The following is a 14,937-nucleotide window of genomic DNA, read 5'->3' on the forward strand; positions in this document are numbered from 1 at the left end:
TCGGGGCAGGGAACCCCCAACCCGTGGGAGTGGGGCTCACCTGTCTTCTTCACCTTCACACGGCCGACAGGGCGCCAGGGGATTCTGGTGTCCCTCCGCCCCTGAGGGTGTTGGGGGGGTGGGGGCGGGGCGGGGGGGGCATGGGGGCGTCAGACGCTCCCCCTGAGCCCCCAAAAATCCCTCGTCCCCCCCCCCCCCGCCTCCCATTGGCCGCTGGTTTCGCGCCAGTTTACTCACTTCCTGGACTACAACTCCCGAAAGACCGCGGGGCCCTGTAGGACGCCGATAGAGCCGTGACTGCGGTTCCCGTCATGCTGCGCGACCCCTGAAGAGTTCCACTAGAGCCAGGACTGTCCCCTAAGTACCGTCCCGGCTGCTCCCCAAGTGCTTCCCTGAACCGTGAGTGCGTCCCGGGGCCCCGTAAGTACCCCCAGTTTCCTTCTCCTGATCCCCAAGTGCCCCTCAGGGTCCCGAAGTCCCACCGACCCCCGTCCCCTACTTGCCCCCAAAATGCCCCCTGTGTGTCCCCTCGGACTCCCAAATGCTCTCTAACCGCCTCCCCGACCCCTAAGCGCCCCTACAGATCCATTCATGATCCCCCAAGCACCCCCCAGCTGGCCTCCAAGCGCCCCTCGAGTGTCTCCTGGGAATTGGCGTGATGACAGCAATGTAGAGAAAGACCCTGACTCTTTCGCAGTATCAGCAACACTTCAGTCTTTAATTAAAATTTGAATCAAAACTGCAATTGCCGATGTGGAGGATGAACAGGACTCCACACTTTTTCGTGCCACTCCCGTGGTCCCACTTGCAGCCAGGGAAATTGCAGGAAAAACATTCCTGCGTGTTGTGCACATCAAAATTTCATGGGAATCAGGAACCGAGTCTGTGTGGTGAACTTCCCTGACAGGTGGAGATAAATCCTGTCAGATGAAGAACAGGTTGAGAGGGCTTTAGGGACCTGGAATATACAGTCCTGTATGCCCCCCCCACCCCAAAAACACCAGAGACCCCCTCCATCCCCTACAGACTCCCCAGTAGATGTCAAATACCCTCAGAATCCCCTCAAAATGCTCCCCCTCCCCCCAAAACAACCTATAAACCCTCAGGACCCTCCCAAACCTCCCTCTACAACCTCCTGAGGCTCTCTAAAATGACCCATAGATCTGCCCAAACCCCCAGCACTCTCCCACACCCCCAAAAGGGGCTACCCCAGGTGGCCACAACTAGTCATGGACTGCCTAAGCCACTTTTTGGGCTGATATGTATGTAGGTATAAATCTAATAGAGAGATGAAGTATAATATAGAAAGGGGCCTCCAGGAGAGCTGGGGAGGGACTTTATCAGGTGACAGGATGGAGGATGAAGGTTTTCACCTGACCGAGGGCAGGGTTAGATGGGATATTGGGAAGAAATTCCTCCTTGTGAGGGTGGTGAGACCCTTGCACGGGTTGTCCAGAGAAGCTGCAGCTGCTCCATCCCTGGAAGTGTCCAAGGCCAGGTTGGACAGGGCTTGGAGCAACCTGGGATAGTGGAAGATGTCCCTGCCCATGGCAGGGGGTGGATGGAGATGACCTTTGAAATCCCTTCCAACCCAAACCAGCCTGGGATTCTAAAAGTGGGGGAAGTTTGGGGTAGGTGACCTTGGCTGACCCCAAGTGCCCTCCCAGGCTGCTCCATTACTCACGCTTCAGGAAGAAACAGCAAGAGAAAACCTGATGTAAAAGCTCCTGGGGGAGATGGCCTGGGGGAGGTGCGAGTCTCTCAGGAACTGCTTCAGCCCTTTCTAGTCCCTCAGGTGGAGGTACCTGGGGCATGATTCCTACCCAATAGGCATCCCAGTGGGGGAGAATACTGGTTCAGCCTCTTGATCTAGCCTGTCCTGATCCCTCTGCAGAGCCTTTCTGCCCTCCAGCAAATCCACACTCCCACACAAGTTGGTGTCATTTGTGAACTTAGTTTGACTTCCACTTGATCCCCTCATCCAGATCATCAATAAAGATGTTGAACAGGACTGGACTTAGCACTGACTCCTGGGGTCACCCACAAGTGGGTGTTATGGACAGAGTGGGAGCTTCAGACAAGCCCTGTCTTAGACGAAGATTTTTTGGGTACAGCTTGAATTAGGTGGTCCGCACCTAAACCACTCTGGCTTGCAAGTTCTAAGAGTGGCAGATCAGGTCTATTATGAAATTAGTTATTTATTGAATAGACAGGAGATAATAGACAAAAGATCTTGAACAGAGTTACTTACTACATGGTGTAAAACAGAAGAACTACTAGTAGATTACATAAAATAGTAAAACATAAAACAGTGCACAACATTAAGGTACCTATATCAAAGTAAGAAAGAAATAGTACAGATTAGGAGTCAATGTAACTTACCAACAAACTGGCAAGAGTGTGCACTGAGTCTTTTCACTCAACCTTCAAGAGAGGAACCACAAAACCAGCATCCCAACTTTGGGGGAAAAGCCCCACACATTTCCAGGGAATGTGCAGAAACTTCTACTTTGTGAAAGTTTGGTGTAGCTTTAATAGATTGTGAAGCAAAGTGTCAGAAATTCCAGCTTATCTTTCCACAATCTTGCTTCCACAGCAAGATGTTTATTGTCAGCTACAAGTGTCACTTCCATGGCACCCAAATAACCACGAGACAAGCGGTCTTTAGTGATTTATTTCACCAGTTAGCAAGCTCTTGTGGCAGGGAACACGTTCTGCTACACTGGCCCCAGCTGGATTTAGTTCCATTCCCCACCACTCTCTGGGCTTGGGCATCAGCCAGTTTTTCACCCAGCAAACAGTTGCCCTGTCCAATCCATGAGCAGCCAGCTTCTCCAGTGTCAAAGGCTTTACTGATGTCTATAAATATACATCCACCACCCTTCCCTCATCTACTGAGTGGGTCATTCTATCACCGCCTGCAGACCCTTGGCCTGGGCGGGAACAACCTGTGGCACTCGGCAGCTGTGGCATTCCAGGGCCTCCCACAGCTTTGCCGGCTTTCCCTGGCCTGCAGTCGGCTGCTGGAGGTGAGCTGTGGCCGCATTCCAGCTGGTGCAGGTGACTCTGGGCATGCTGGAGCTGCTGCCAATGCGCTGCGCTGCCTGAGCCCACACCTGCGGCAGCTGCCACCTTTCTGCTCCCTGCACAACCTCTGTGAGCTGAAGCTGCAGGCGCAGCAGCCACAGGGGATGCGTGTGGTCCCACAACGCTTCTTCCAGGGCCTCAGTGCCTTGCGCTCACTCTGCCTGTCACAGAACTCGCTGTCGGCCATCCCTGCCAATGCCTTCGATGACCTGGCACAGCTGCAGTGTTGCAGCCTGAATAGGAAAGTCCAGGGTAAAGAAGCAAAAAGGGCCTGTGCATGGTATCCACAGATGTTTAATTCAGCCACATGGTAACATGTTCGGGTCCCAGGCACACACACATGGAGGGTCCACGTTTCTCTCTCCCCAGGGGCCCGGGGTCACTCTGGTCTCGGGGCAGTACAAAGAGAAGGGCCAATCAGGGAATAGGGAGGGAGTGGCTCAGGAGCGCGGGGGAAGGAGACAATGGGGTCTTACCGGCTTTTTGAGGGAAGCTTCCTGTGTTTCCCCAAGCATCAGGATGCCCCCCAGGGTCTCCACACTGCAGTGGCTGACAGCAGCGGCGGGATAGGCCACCTGCCTGCCGGCATCTTCAAGAATCTGAGCCAACTGCACAGCTTGAACCTGTAGAGTGCAGGGCTGCACAGCCTTGGCCCTGAGGTATTCTGCAACCTGACACGACTGAAGGAGCTGCGCCTGGCCAAGAACGAGCTGCCGGCATTGGGTGTTACTCTGGCCGTGGATTTGCTGCTTTAAAATGTTTTACTTTCCACAAGTTGTCTGGGCTGTGTTACACAAGAGGTCATTGTTTCACCTTTTATTAATACAGAGATTATGATGATGCTACTTATTAATCTCCCTTGCAGCACATCTGCAAGGCAGGTACTTCGCTCTCCAGACTTTAACTTGTGCATAATTTACCCTTCCCTTGCTCATAATTTTCCTTTGCTGGGCTACTCCCAGTGAACATCACCAAATCCCACAAGACCATTCCTGACTGCACCAAAATAAAATTAAACCGTGAATGTTATTTTTCTCAAGGATTTTAAGGTTTATAAATCTCCTGTTCTGAAGTGATACGAGGTGTGGCAGGAAAGACCTAAAGGGTTTAGAGATAAAAGCAGCATTTTTCATATGTTTTTTAATGAAAAATAAAATATTTTCACTCAGACATGACAGGCTCTCCCTGCTGCTGCAGGGTTTGGGGAGGGAATGTGGGGACGTCCAGCAGGTCCTGACACCTCATTTTTCCTTAAGTGAAGATTCTGAAATGGCAAAGTATCCGGAAACTTTAGAAGCCGAGGAAAACTACCCAAACAGTGGTTGCTGAGGCTCTTGCCTGTGTTTTGGGCAGTGAAAGAATAGTTGGGGTTGGAAGGACCTCTGGAGATCAGCCAAAAAAATATCCTGGTCTGGCACAATCACCTTACCTCAGAATATTTGGGGTTTGGGAAGTGAAACCTAATTTGTGTCCCTGAAGGGATGGATGGAGTTTTCTCCAGATTTGAGTTTAAAGGAAACAGAACTATGAGTGTTTTTGAAAAACACATTCACTCTCTTGTGAAAATTTTAGAAGTTTAATAAAGGACAATAGGAGACAAGGACCATAAAGCAAAGGCTATTACGGCTGGATGCATCTTGGCACTCAGCCAAGACCACACTGTCACCTTCAGGGAAACCCCTAAATACCTTTTCCTTTACATCAGCACGTTGCATATTCATAGACTCTTATGTATATCCATAAACTAGTTTACATTTTCCAGGAACTATTTTACATGGCCCCTCCTTTGGTCCACCCTTTTAGAGCATGCGTGTTTCTTGGCTGTGGTTTTGACACCTTCTCCTAATCACTTCCAGTTTGGGCCTTGGTTCATGCTTTCTTCAGATGGTGAGTGCTGATAGTTGGCATATCTGTAGCAGGTGTCCTCATCCTGTGTTTATTGGATGTTATCCCATCCAAGCAGGCATTTTAACACAAGCATAGCTATTTCACTACTGTTTCTAAGCTTAATTGACAGTAGAAATACAAATGATATCTTCATAACAAAGTTACTTTAACATCACACATATAAAATCCACTTTAATATTTGCAAAAAGCTAATATTATGTATCTATAACAGTGTTGCACTGCTCTCAGCTGGTTTTTGTTCTCTCAACCCTGTGGGATGTGGCAGAACAGGTGAGGTTCCTCCCTGCCCACGTCTCCCTCAGCCCACCTGCTGAGTCCTTCTGAAAGGCTGCCAAGGGAGAAACCCACTTCACTCCCCTCATCCATCCAGGAACTCTTCCGTCATGAGAGGCAATTACATCAGTTCTGTGATGTAATTTTATGGAGTCCAGTGGGGGAACCTTCTCCCTGCCTTCCTTCTGGTTTATCTCATGTGCCTCTTCCTGCTTTATTCTCTGTTGCTCTGTCCTGCTCCCCGTGCTGTGAGTGTCAGGTAGGGGGCTGGGGAAGTTGGCAGGAGACAAAGACCACTCACCCCTGAAGAGGCTGCCAGAACTCGGGCTAGCTCTTAGAACTCCGGTGCCACGCCAGGAGTCGGGAACTGCCTCGGTATGGGGATTTACCAGAATCAGAACCTTTATAACCACTTGCTCTAAGGTGCCAGACACAAGCCACAACAGGGAGCAGGCAGAAGAGAAAGGAGGAGGCTCTCCATCTTGAGGTTCCACAAGGAACAGTTTATTCCTGATGAAAGGAGCAGGACAAAGAGCCCCTAGCTCCATTGTGCGAGGGGTTTTGTACAGATACAAGTCAGGGGGTGGATACAAACAGCTAACCAATAGGGAATCCTCAGAGGATGAGTGAGGGGATTACATGGAGTGTCCCGGGCCAGCTGGGGTAGGAGGGTGGAGAGGATGGGTCACATGGGCCAATGGGGCTTCGAGGAGTAGGGGAATTCCAAAGGGATGTTGCAGGACAGGGATTGGCCTGAGGTTTAAGTGGCAGGGGAGGTTCAGGAATCAAGGGCTGGCAGGGAAAGAGCTGGAACAACGGTGGGGAATGGCATGAGGAGCAGTTTTGAGGGAGTATAAAAGCCAAGGGTAAACCAACTCAGGGAGAACATGGGGGTACAACAGAACAAACCACTTAACGAGGAATCATTAAAATAAATTCAAACTGCAGCAACCCTAATGTTCATGTGGCAACAGAGAGCTTTTCTTTCTCAAGCCCTTGCTTATATAGGGCATTTGAAAAATCCCATCTGGATACATTCACAGGTCAGAACTCTACTCCCTCCAGGTCCTGGCCAAGGAAACGCCTGCAGCCTTGGGAGAGATGTGACTGGGCGAGCCCCTGTCAGTCAAACCAGGGGCTGGTTGGTTTGTCTATCACAAACCAGCTGAAATACGGTAACAATGTGCCGTCATTCATCCCTGTGCCATATGTACTCTCCATATCCCTCTATCCTGCTCCCTGTGCTATCATTCCTCCCTGTAACTAGCAGAACTTTCTTTCCCCCAATTGTCTGTATGCCATAATCACTTGCAAGTTGCTCCTGCTTTCACAGAATCACAAAATCAGTTTGGTTGGAAGGGGCCAGCGGATCATCTGGTTCTACCTTCCTGCTCAGGCAGGATCATCCAGGGCACATGGCACAGGATTGTGTCCAGACCTACAGTCCCCTGTAGATCCAGATGAGGTTCAGTATACACAAACCATGTGATGGAAGTTCCTACTGAGGTGCCATCACCATATACCAACTCATTGGCAGTGATGTCATGGAAAGGAGAACAAAGAGTCCATAATTTGGATACCAAATTCTCACAATATGAAGAAAGTATCTTTTTCACCCTATGGGCTTGCATCTTGTCTGTGGAAAAGACCTCCAGCAACTGAAAGTGCCCTATGCTCCACTAGCACAGACTGGACTCTAGAGGGGGCAAGTGCCCCCTGCTCAAGAGAGAGGGGCACACCACAAGGTAACCTGTGGTTTTACTTGCCTGACCATGGTGAAGACATATGGAAGTGGGATGGAAAACCCACCTCTGCCTTGGCAGCACAGGTATGTGAGTTGAGAGGAAAAATTAACCACCACAGAAAACTTTTCAAGGAAAAATGCCACTCAGTTTCCACTGGGCAAGTCTTCAGGTGGAATTGAAGGGCTGATGTTACTTCTGACCCTCTGGAAAGGACCTTCAGATCATATTTACAAGGAGCAAGCAACAAGTACCATGATCAGAGCTAGAGGGGCCCTGGCTCCAGCCAGGTGTGGAAAAAGGACAGTGGGGTCAGTTGGACTGTGTGGATCCATAGCCTGGCATAGCAGAGCCACAGGAGCACAAGGCTTCAGTTGACATGGGTGCACAATGTTCCCTGATGCCATCATGCAGGGGCAGAATCCACCTCTGTTTCTGAGATGACGGGGGGATCCCAACAGGGACTATACTGGAAGCTGAAGTGCTCCTGACTGGGCATGAGTGGTAGAAAAACGCCATTGTCGCTGGCCTACAGGCTCTGTGTATCCTTGGCACAGATCACCTCAGAAGAGGTATTTCAAGGACCCAAAAGGACACCATTGGGCTTTGGGAGAGCTGCTGTGGAAACAGAAGAAATTCAGACAGCTGAATCCCTTGCTTGTTCTTTCAGAGGACCCTTCTGCTGCGGGACTGCTGAGGTAGTTGAACAACAGCAGGTAGTGATGGCCAGCACAACAGTGTCCCATTGGCAACATGGCACCGCCTGGGACTTCAGCACCCATGGCACGGACAGGAAAACCAGGGCATTGGGAACAGCCAGGGCTTGGGAAAGGCAGGTACTGCCTGACTTACCTGATCTCCTGCTGTGCCCAGGTGACCCCGGTGGGTGTTGGACATGTGTGGGTATGTCTGCCTGCAGCTCAGCAAAGCCTTTGGCACTGCCTCCATCTCCCTGCCTCTCCTGGAGCACCTGCAGCTCGCGGCTGGGACAGGTGCCTCTCGCTGGGAACACGTGACTGGTGGCCAGGCAAAGGAGGAGTGGGAATGGGGCCACAGCCAGCTGGGGCTGGGCACTGCTGGGGTTCCCCAGGGCTCAGTGCTGGGGCCGGTCCTAGTCAACATCTGGCCTGGGTGGGCAACTAGGGGCAACTGGGAGGCTTGATGGGGTCAAATAAGGAGTGTGGTGGCCCACTGGGAAAACTGGGGGTTAACTGGGAGGTCTGCGAGGCAATGCCCTCAAGAGACCCCAAAGCCCACCTGGGCCACCATGGGTTCACTAACACCCCAATCTGCTTCTCCCAATGGATTTCATGGACAATTGTAATCCTTCACTGACCCCCACTGGGTACTAGGAGGCACAGGGAGCTACTGGGACCATGTTGGGAGCCAACTGAAGACACACTGGGAGCAAAGGGAAGATGCTGGAACCATGTTGGAGGTTCTGGGACCATAACTGGGGCAACTAGGATCATACAGGAGGGGACAACCAGAACCACTCTGGGTTCACACTGGGAGTGTCTGGAACCACACTGGGGGCAACTGGTATCATACTGGGAGTGACTGGGATCATAGTGGGATCATTCTAGTAGTGACAGGAATTGATTGGGTCCGTTGGGGGTATGACAGGGATCATACTGAGAGTCGTTGTGATCATACTGGACTCACACTGGGAGTGACTGGAAAGCACTAAAATCATACTGCAGGGGACTAGAATCATACTGGGATCATTCTGGGAGTAAATGGAACCATGCAGATGACTGAGAGCAACGGGAACCACATGGGAGTGACTGGGATCACACCAGGACGATTACAGAGCCCGTACTGGCACCGCACGGGGACGATAACTGAGACTACCCTGGGAGCACCAAGGAGCGGGGTGCCTGGGGGTGGGGCCATGCAGAGTTATGCTAATGAGCCCTCGGCGGGCGCGGGACCATCGAGTCGCGGAGTCCGGCGCGGCCCCGGGCGCTCGCGCGCCCCGATTGGCGCGCGGAGGGAAGTGACGTCACGAGCGGCGCGGCGGGAGATTTGGACGGCGCAGCGCGGCGGATCCCGGGAGCGGCGTGGGGGCTCCGGACACCTGAGCTCACCCCGACTCTCCCTTTCCCAGGCGCTGTGTCCCCTTCTGAACTCGCCCTGACCCTGCGGTGGACTCGGCCTCAACATGCCCCGTCCCAAACCCACCCCCCGACGGCGCGGGCGTTCCCCAACCCCCCCACCGCCCCGGCCGCGGGCACGCAGTGAGTGAGGGGCGGGGGACTCCCTTTATAGACACCCCTTATGGACCTGCTACATCGAGCCCCCTTTCAGGCCCCCCTCTAGAGCACTCCTATGGACTCCTTCTATTGTTTTCCTCCGCCCCTAGTCTGTGCTCTATATACCCCTATATGCTTCCACCACCTAGAGTCACCTCACATTCCCTCTCCCCTATATCCCCTCTACCCCCATACTCCCTGTCCCCTATAACTCCCCTATATCGGCCATCACTATAGCTCCCTATAGATCCTTTATACCCACAATGTCCCCCCAGACCTTACAGATCCCTTATAACTCCCACAGCCTCCCCCTGTCCCCTCGGCCCCTATAGCCCCCCCATAGATCCCCTATAGCCCCCTGTGTTCTGACAGGCCCTGTAGATCTATACCCCCCATGTTCCTTCAGATCCCCCCATCTGTGCCCCCCAGGCTAAATAGATCCCCTAAAGCCCCCACAGACCCCTATCTGATGCCCCCACAGGACGCCGCCCGGGTCAGCGGGCATTGCAGGAGATCCGCAAGTACCAGAGCAGCACCCGCCTGCTGCTGCGCCCCGGCCCCTTTGCCCGCCTGGTGAGAACCCCCCACATCCCTAAAATCCCCAGGCACCCCGATTTCCCCCCCAGAACCTCCCCTGCACCCCCCACGGACTCCCAAACTCCCCTGGGACCACACAGATCATCTCAGATACCCACAAAATCTACTGTGGGACCCCCAAACCCCTCCAGGACCCCCTCCAATTTCACCCCAAAACCTCCAGCATTGTCTGGGATCTTCCAAACCACTCTGGATCCCCTCTCCTGGGATCCCCAAATCCATCTCAGGACACCCCAGATCAACTCTCTCAGACCCTGCAACTTCCCCCAGAGCCTTCAAATCCACCCTGGGACCCTTCAAACAATTCCTAGGACCCAGTCAAATCCAACCCCAAATCCACCTTGGACTCCTGAAATCCAACCTGGAACCCTCCACCCTTCCCTTGGACCCCATCCCAAAAACCCACTGCAATTTTCCAACCCCCTACAGACCCACCAAATTACCCCCCAGAACCCCAGATCACCCCCTGGGACTCTTCAAGACCATCCCTTTCCCCCAGGGCCCCCCCTCAATCCAGTTCCAGCCCTCCCCATGTCCTTGTCCTCCCCATCCTCGTGACATGCTGGGCCTGTCCTCCCCCATGCAACATCCTTGCATATCCTCCAATGTCATTCTGTGGTTCCAGACATCCCTGTGTCCTGCCACCTTCAGAGGCTGCATGGATTGAGAGTTCCCTGTGCCCCTCCTGCTGTGCTGGCACTGTCCCCCCTGTCCCATCGAAGTGTCCCCATGTTCCCATGGCTGAGGGTATTCCCAAGGTGTTCCCAGAGTGGTGCTTTCCCCCTCCCTCCCACCTGGGAGATCCCAGGCTGTCCCCATCATGATGTTCCCACGTCCCCACTCCCCAGTGTATCCCCAGATGTTCCTGTCCCCAGTGTTCCTCTCCCTGGGGTGTCCCCAAAGTGTCTCCAGGATGACAACAAGGGTGTCCCCAGGTTCCTGGGATGTCCCCAGGGCAGTGTCTCCAGGGTGTTGCCATGGTGGTGGCCCCAGCCCGGGATGTCCCCAATACCCCCGTATCCCCTCCATATTGTCCCAATGTCCCCGTGCTCCCTGTGACCCCACTGCCCCCATGTGTGCCCCCTCCCTGTGCCCTCCCTGCTGCAGGTGCGGGAGATCTGCCTGCTCTTCACCCGCGGGGTCGATTACCGCTGGCAGAGCATGGCCCTGCTGGCGCTGCAGGAGGTGGGGCTCGGGGGGCCCAGGCGTGGTGGAGGGAGGTCACAGAGGGGCTGGGGGGGTCCTATGGGTCCTGCAGGGGTATCCAGGGACTCAGAGGGGTGGGGAAGGGGCTGAGGGGGATCTCATGGGTACTGAGAAAGTTTCCATGGGGGCTGGGGGTCTGTGGGTGCTGCGGGGGGTATACCAGGGGGGTCTCTGAGGCTGGGGAGGTCCAGGAACGTCTCTTTGGATGCTTGGATGAGGCTGAGAGGTTTGTTGGGTATATGTGATGGGAGCTGAAGGGGAGTCTAGGAGGGTCTCCATTGGCTGGGGGGAGGGTCTATGGGTTCTGGGACAGGGTTCCATGGATGTTGAGAGGGTCTCTGGGTGCTGGGTGGGGGGGTCCCTTATCCCGGGGTCTGTTGGGGATTGAGGATGGGTCATTGGGTGTTGATCCCCCCCTAACACATTTACAGGCACAAGGTGCTTCGGTCACCCATGTGTGGGTTTGGAGGGACCCTGCCCCCCGGGTGTGTGTTTGGGGGGGGTCTCTGACCCCAGGGGAAGGTGGGGGGGTTGGGGCATGCTGGGGTGCTTTGGGGACCCTCCCTCAGGTTTTGGTACACAGGCAGCAGAGGCCTTCATGGTGAGGCTGTTGGAAGACGCATACCTGTGCTCGCTACACGCCCGCCGAGTCACCCTGTTCCCCAAGGATCTGCAGCTGGCCCGGCGCCTGCGGGGACCTGAGGCAGGGGGCATATGAATGAGGACCCCCTGGGGAGTCTCTCCTGATAATCTCACACCCATAATCTTACTGGGACCTCCTATGGGACCATCATGCTGAGAAGCTCCCCTGTCCCCCGTCATGGGGTCCCCCAAGCCCCCCCACGTGGACTCACCCCATAGACTCCCCCACCTCAGGATCCCCAACAACCCCTTCAGGGACCCATCCCGTGGTGGAGGTCCCCTTCCTTAGTTCAGCACCTCTCAGATTATTGAGGACCCCTACCCATGATCTCCCTGGAACCCCCATCACCAGCATGCCAGTCCCAGGGAAACCTACCCAGGATCTCCACCCTAGTGGAGACCCTCCCAGTTCTGCTGTACCACAATAAATGTTTGTGACCCCTAGGTGCTGATGCTGGGGAGCTTGGAGGGGATTTGGAGTTGAGGCACCGCAGGGGGGGAACTCTGGAGGGGAGGAGAACCCACAGGGAGAGGGCTCTGAGAGCATTTTAGGTGAGGGCACCTGGGATGGGGGCCAGGAAGGTCTTGGGGCCTCAGGGGTTCCAAGTATAGTGGTGGTGGGGAGTCGTCTTGGGGGTGGCGCTTAAGGGATTCGCTTTTTGAGCGGAGGTCAGGGCTTTGTGGGCGGTGCTTAGAGGTGGCTTGAACGTGGGCAGGGTTGCCTGCGGGGGGCGGGGCTCTGGAGGTCTCCCGTCCATGGGCGGAGCTCTGGGGGTGGGGCTTCAACGGGGTCCCCGCTATGGGGCGGGGCTTCGGGAGGGCCACACTTGGGGGGCGGGGCTACAGGGGTTCTGGGCGGTCCCCGACTGCTGCTCCCGCTGCTGCCGCTTGGGGCGCTGCTGAGCGGGGAGGGGCGGGACCTGCGGGGGCGCTGCACCGGCAGCACCTGTGCCTGCACCTGAGGGCACGGGAGGGACCCCAGAACGGACCCGCCCAACCCTGCCCTGGGACCCCAACCGCCCCCTTCCTCATGCCTTGGAGACCCCTCCCGAGCCTCAGAACCCAAAACCTACCCTGGACCCCAAATCCCCTTAAACCTGCCCATCCCTGCCATCCTTGGGATATCCTCTGAGCCCCCCAAACCTCAGGGACTCCAAATATCCCCCCTAAAATCCCAGCCTAGCCCCCACCCACCTGTTTTGGGAACCTCCAGTTTTGGGGTCTCCTCAACCCTCTTTTTTCCCCCAGACAGTCTGGTGCTCGGTTTGGTGGGGAATATTTTTGTTACTGAACTTTCAAAGAAAGTTAACAATGCAAATTGTGGACAGGACAGAAAATTGTTTTGACGTCTCTAAGGACCCTATAAGCAGCAGTACATCTGATAATGAGGAAATCACATTACAACCCCAAATTAAAGATGAAACCTTCTATGATAGTCAGGGTCTGCACACTGTTACTAAAACAGTATGGTACACAGCAACCAAGATAGCAAAGTTCTGGGAAAAGTATAGCAGATTTACATAGTGATCGGAAACTGGATATGTTAGGAGAGTGCCTCTGGCAGACGGCGATTAAATCATTTGTCTGAGGTGGAGGTCCAAGGCTTCTGGAGGCCAGAAGTATTTTTAATGGTAAGTGACTGTAGAAAACTGTGGTCTTTAACTCAGAGTGCCGCCTATTGAGCAGGAGGTAGAATCCATTAGAGAGGAGTGATTTGCTTAGGATCGAGACCCCAACCATAGATCATGGGACAGAGAGTGTACAGAAGGCAGTGTTTTTGCAACTGATGAATGACAGATGTTCCAGGACAGCCCTCACCTACATCACTGGTTAACCAAGTATGTGGCTGCCATGGTTAGAGTTTTGCTGGATGTGATAAAACACTGCAGCAGAATTTCAGGATCACTTGAAGCAAGTGTTAACCCCACAGAGAGAAAGACAAGGGAAAAGACCCTTATCGTGGGGAAAGAGATCTTCAGAGCTAATTAGCTATGGCAGAAGGATTGGTTTCACTTAAAAATTAGTAAACAGAACAACAATCAGGAGATTAGAATTGCACCAAGGGAGCAGACTGCCCAAAAGGGAGCAGCAGGGTCCCAGTGCATGATGGAATGAAGTTTGAGAGAAAGGCTTGCAGAAAGGAATTTCTTGGGAAGTGATAAATTATCCACTGCTGTTCTGGAGAATGTAGTACTTGGGGAAAAGGAAAGTTGCACTCTTTTGCCACAAGCAGGATAAAGATGTTGATGTGGGAGTTGGAACTCCTGGGAGACCTATCATTACTATGGCCTCACAGGCTAATGTTGTTAATTGGAGTCTTAGAAACAACTTTTGCCATCCTCAGTGAGCTGGGGGCTGGCAGCTGCAAGCATTTAAGGAAGCTCACCAAAAGTAAGATTTACACAGAAAATGAGGTATCAAAGTCACCACTGGCTTCTGAGATGGAGACAGGAGAAAAGCTGAGAATCCAAGTGGATAAACTTATGACTGAGAAAGACCATCTAAAGACCCTACTTGCTTCAGCAGAGTGTAAGGAAATTATTTTAGAATTTGAATAGGGAAAATTATAGAAGAAAGAAACAAGACCTGAGAGAGGAAACCTTATTTACCCCTGAGAAATGAACAATTACAGAAACAGTTCCAGGAAGAAAAGGAGAAAAGATGAAAACTGAAAGAAACAGCAAAGGTGATGCCTAAGCAAGCTACCAATTCATCCTGTATTGTGCAAGAGTCCATTCAGGTGGCTGATTTTCCAAAGCATTCCACGCACAAGCCAAGTGAGACTGAAATGTGACAAGTGGAACCCTATCAATACATACTAATGACCCATACATCCAGATTCCAGTTGGTTCTTGTCAATGATTAATTACATTTCTAATAGATACAGGAGCACAGCGTTCAGTACTAATGAAGCAGGATGCCAAGAAGCTGGGTGTATGACCCAGACGCTAAGAGTTAAAATCACTTTAGTAAATGGAGCACATGTTCTCTGTTAAGCTGCTATGGTTAATTTATGGGTCCTGGATGAGAAGTGGATATTGGCTACTTGCTTTGCAATCAAAGATCACAAGGACAATATTTAGGGTTTTGATGTTCTGAACGTTTAAATCTGTTGTCTGCCTGATGGCAGTGAGTCAATGTTAATGTTTGAACATTAGCCCAAACCCTAAAGAATCCAGAGACTGTGCTGACTCCACGTGGCAACTGCACTCCCTGATCCAAAGACT

The 14,937-nt window shown here is 53.0% G+C and overlaps 1 protein-coding gene and 1 long non-coding RNA gene across 2 annotated transcripts; both read left to right on the forward strand.

Moving 5' to 3' along the window:
• Window positions 1–327: 327 nt before the first annotated feature.
• On the forward strand, window positions 328–4,126 carry LOC118688923 (uncharacterized). Its single transcript, XR_004980537.1, has 2 exons — window positions 328–420; window positions 3,600–4,126. It is a non-coding gene; the product is annotated as an uncharacterized LOC118688923 (long non-coding RNA).
• A 5,001-nt stretch (window positions 4,127–9,127) lies between these two features.
• LOC118688951 (histone H3-like centromeric protein A) lies at window positions 9,128–12,125 on the forward strand. The gene is made up of 4 exons (XM_036386924.1): window positions 9,128–9,250; window positions 9,747–9,838; window positions 10,970–11,047; window positions 11,652–12,125. Exons 1-4 carry the CDS (start codon window positions 9,175–9,177, stop codon window positions 11,784–11,786), a joined length of 381 nt encoding a protein of 126 aa, XP_036242817.1. The 5' UTR covers window positions 9,128–9,174; the 3' UTR covers window positions 11,787–12,125.
• The last annotated feature ends 2,812 nt before the right edge of the window (window positions 12,126–14,937 follow it).

Source organism: Molothrus ater, chromosome 7 (assembly GCF_012460135.2).
Source record: "Molothrus ater isolate BHLD 08-10-18 breed brown headed cowbird chromosome 7, BPBGC_Mater_1.1, whole genome shotgun sequence".
Classification (NCBI taxonomy): Eukaryota; Metazoa; Chordata; class Aves; order Passeriformes; family Icteridae; genus Molothrus; species Molothrus ater.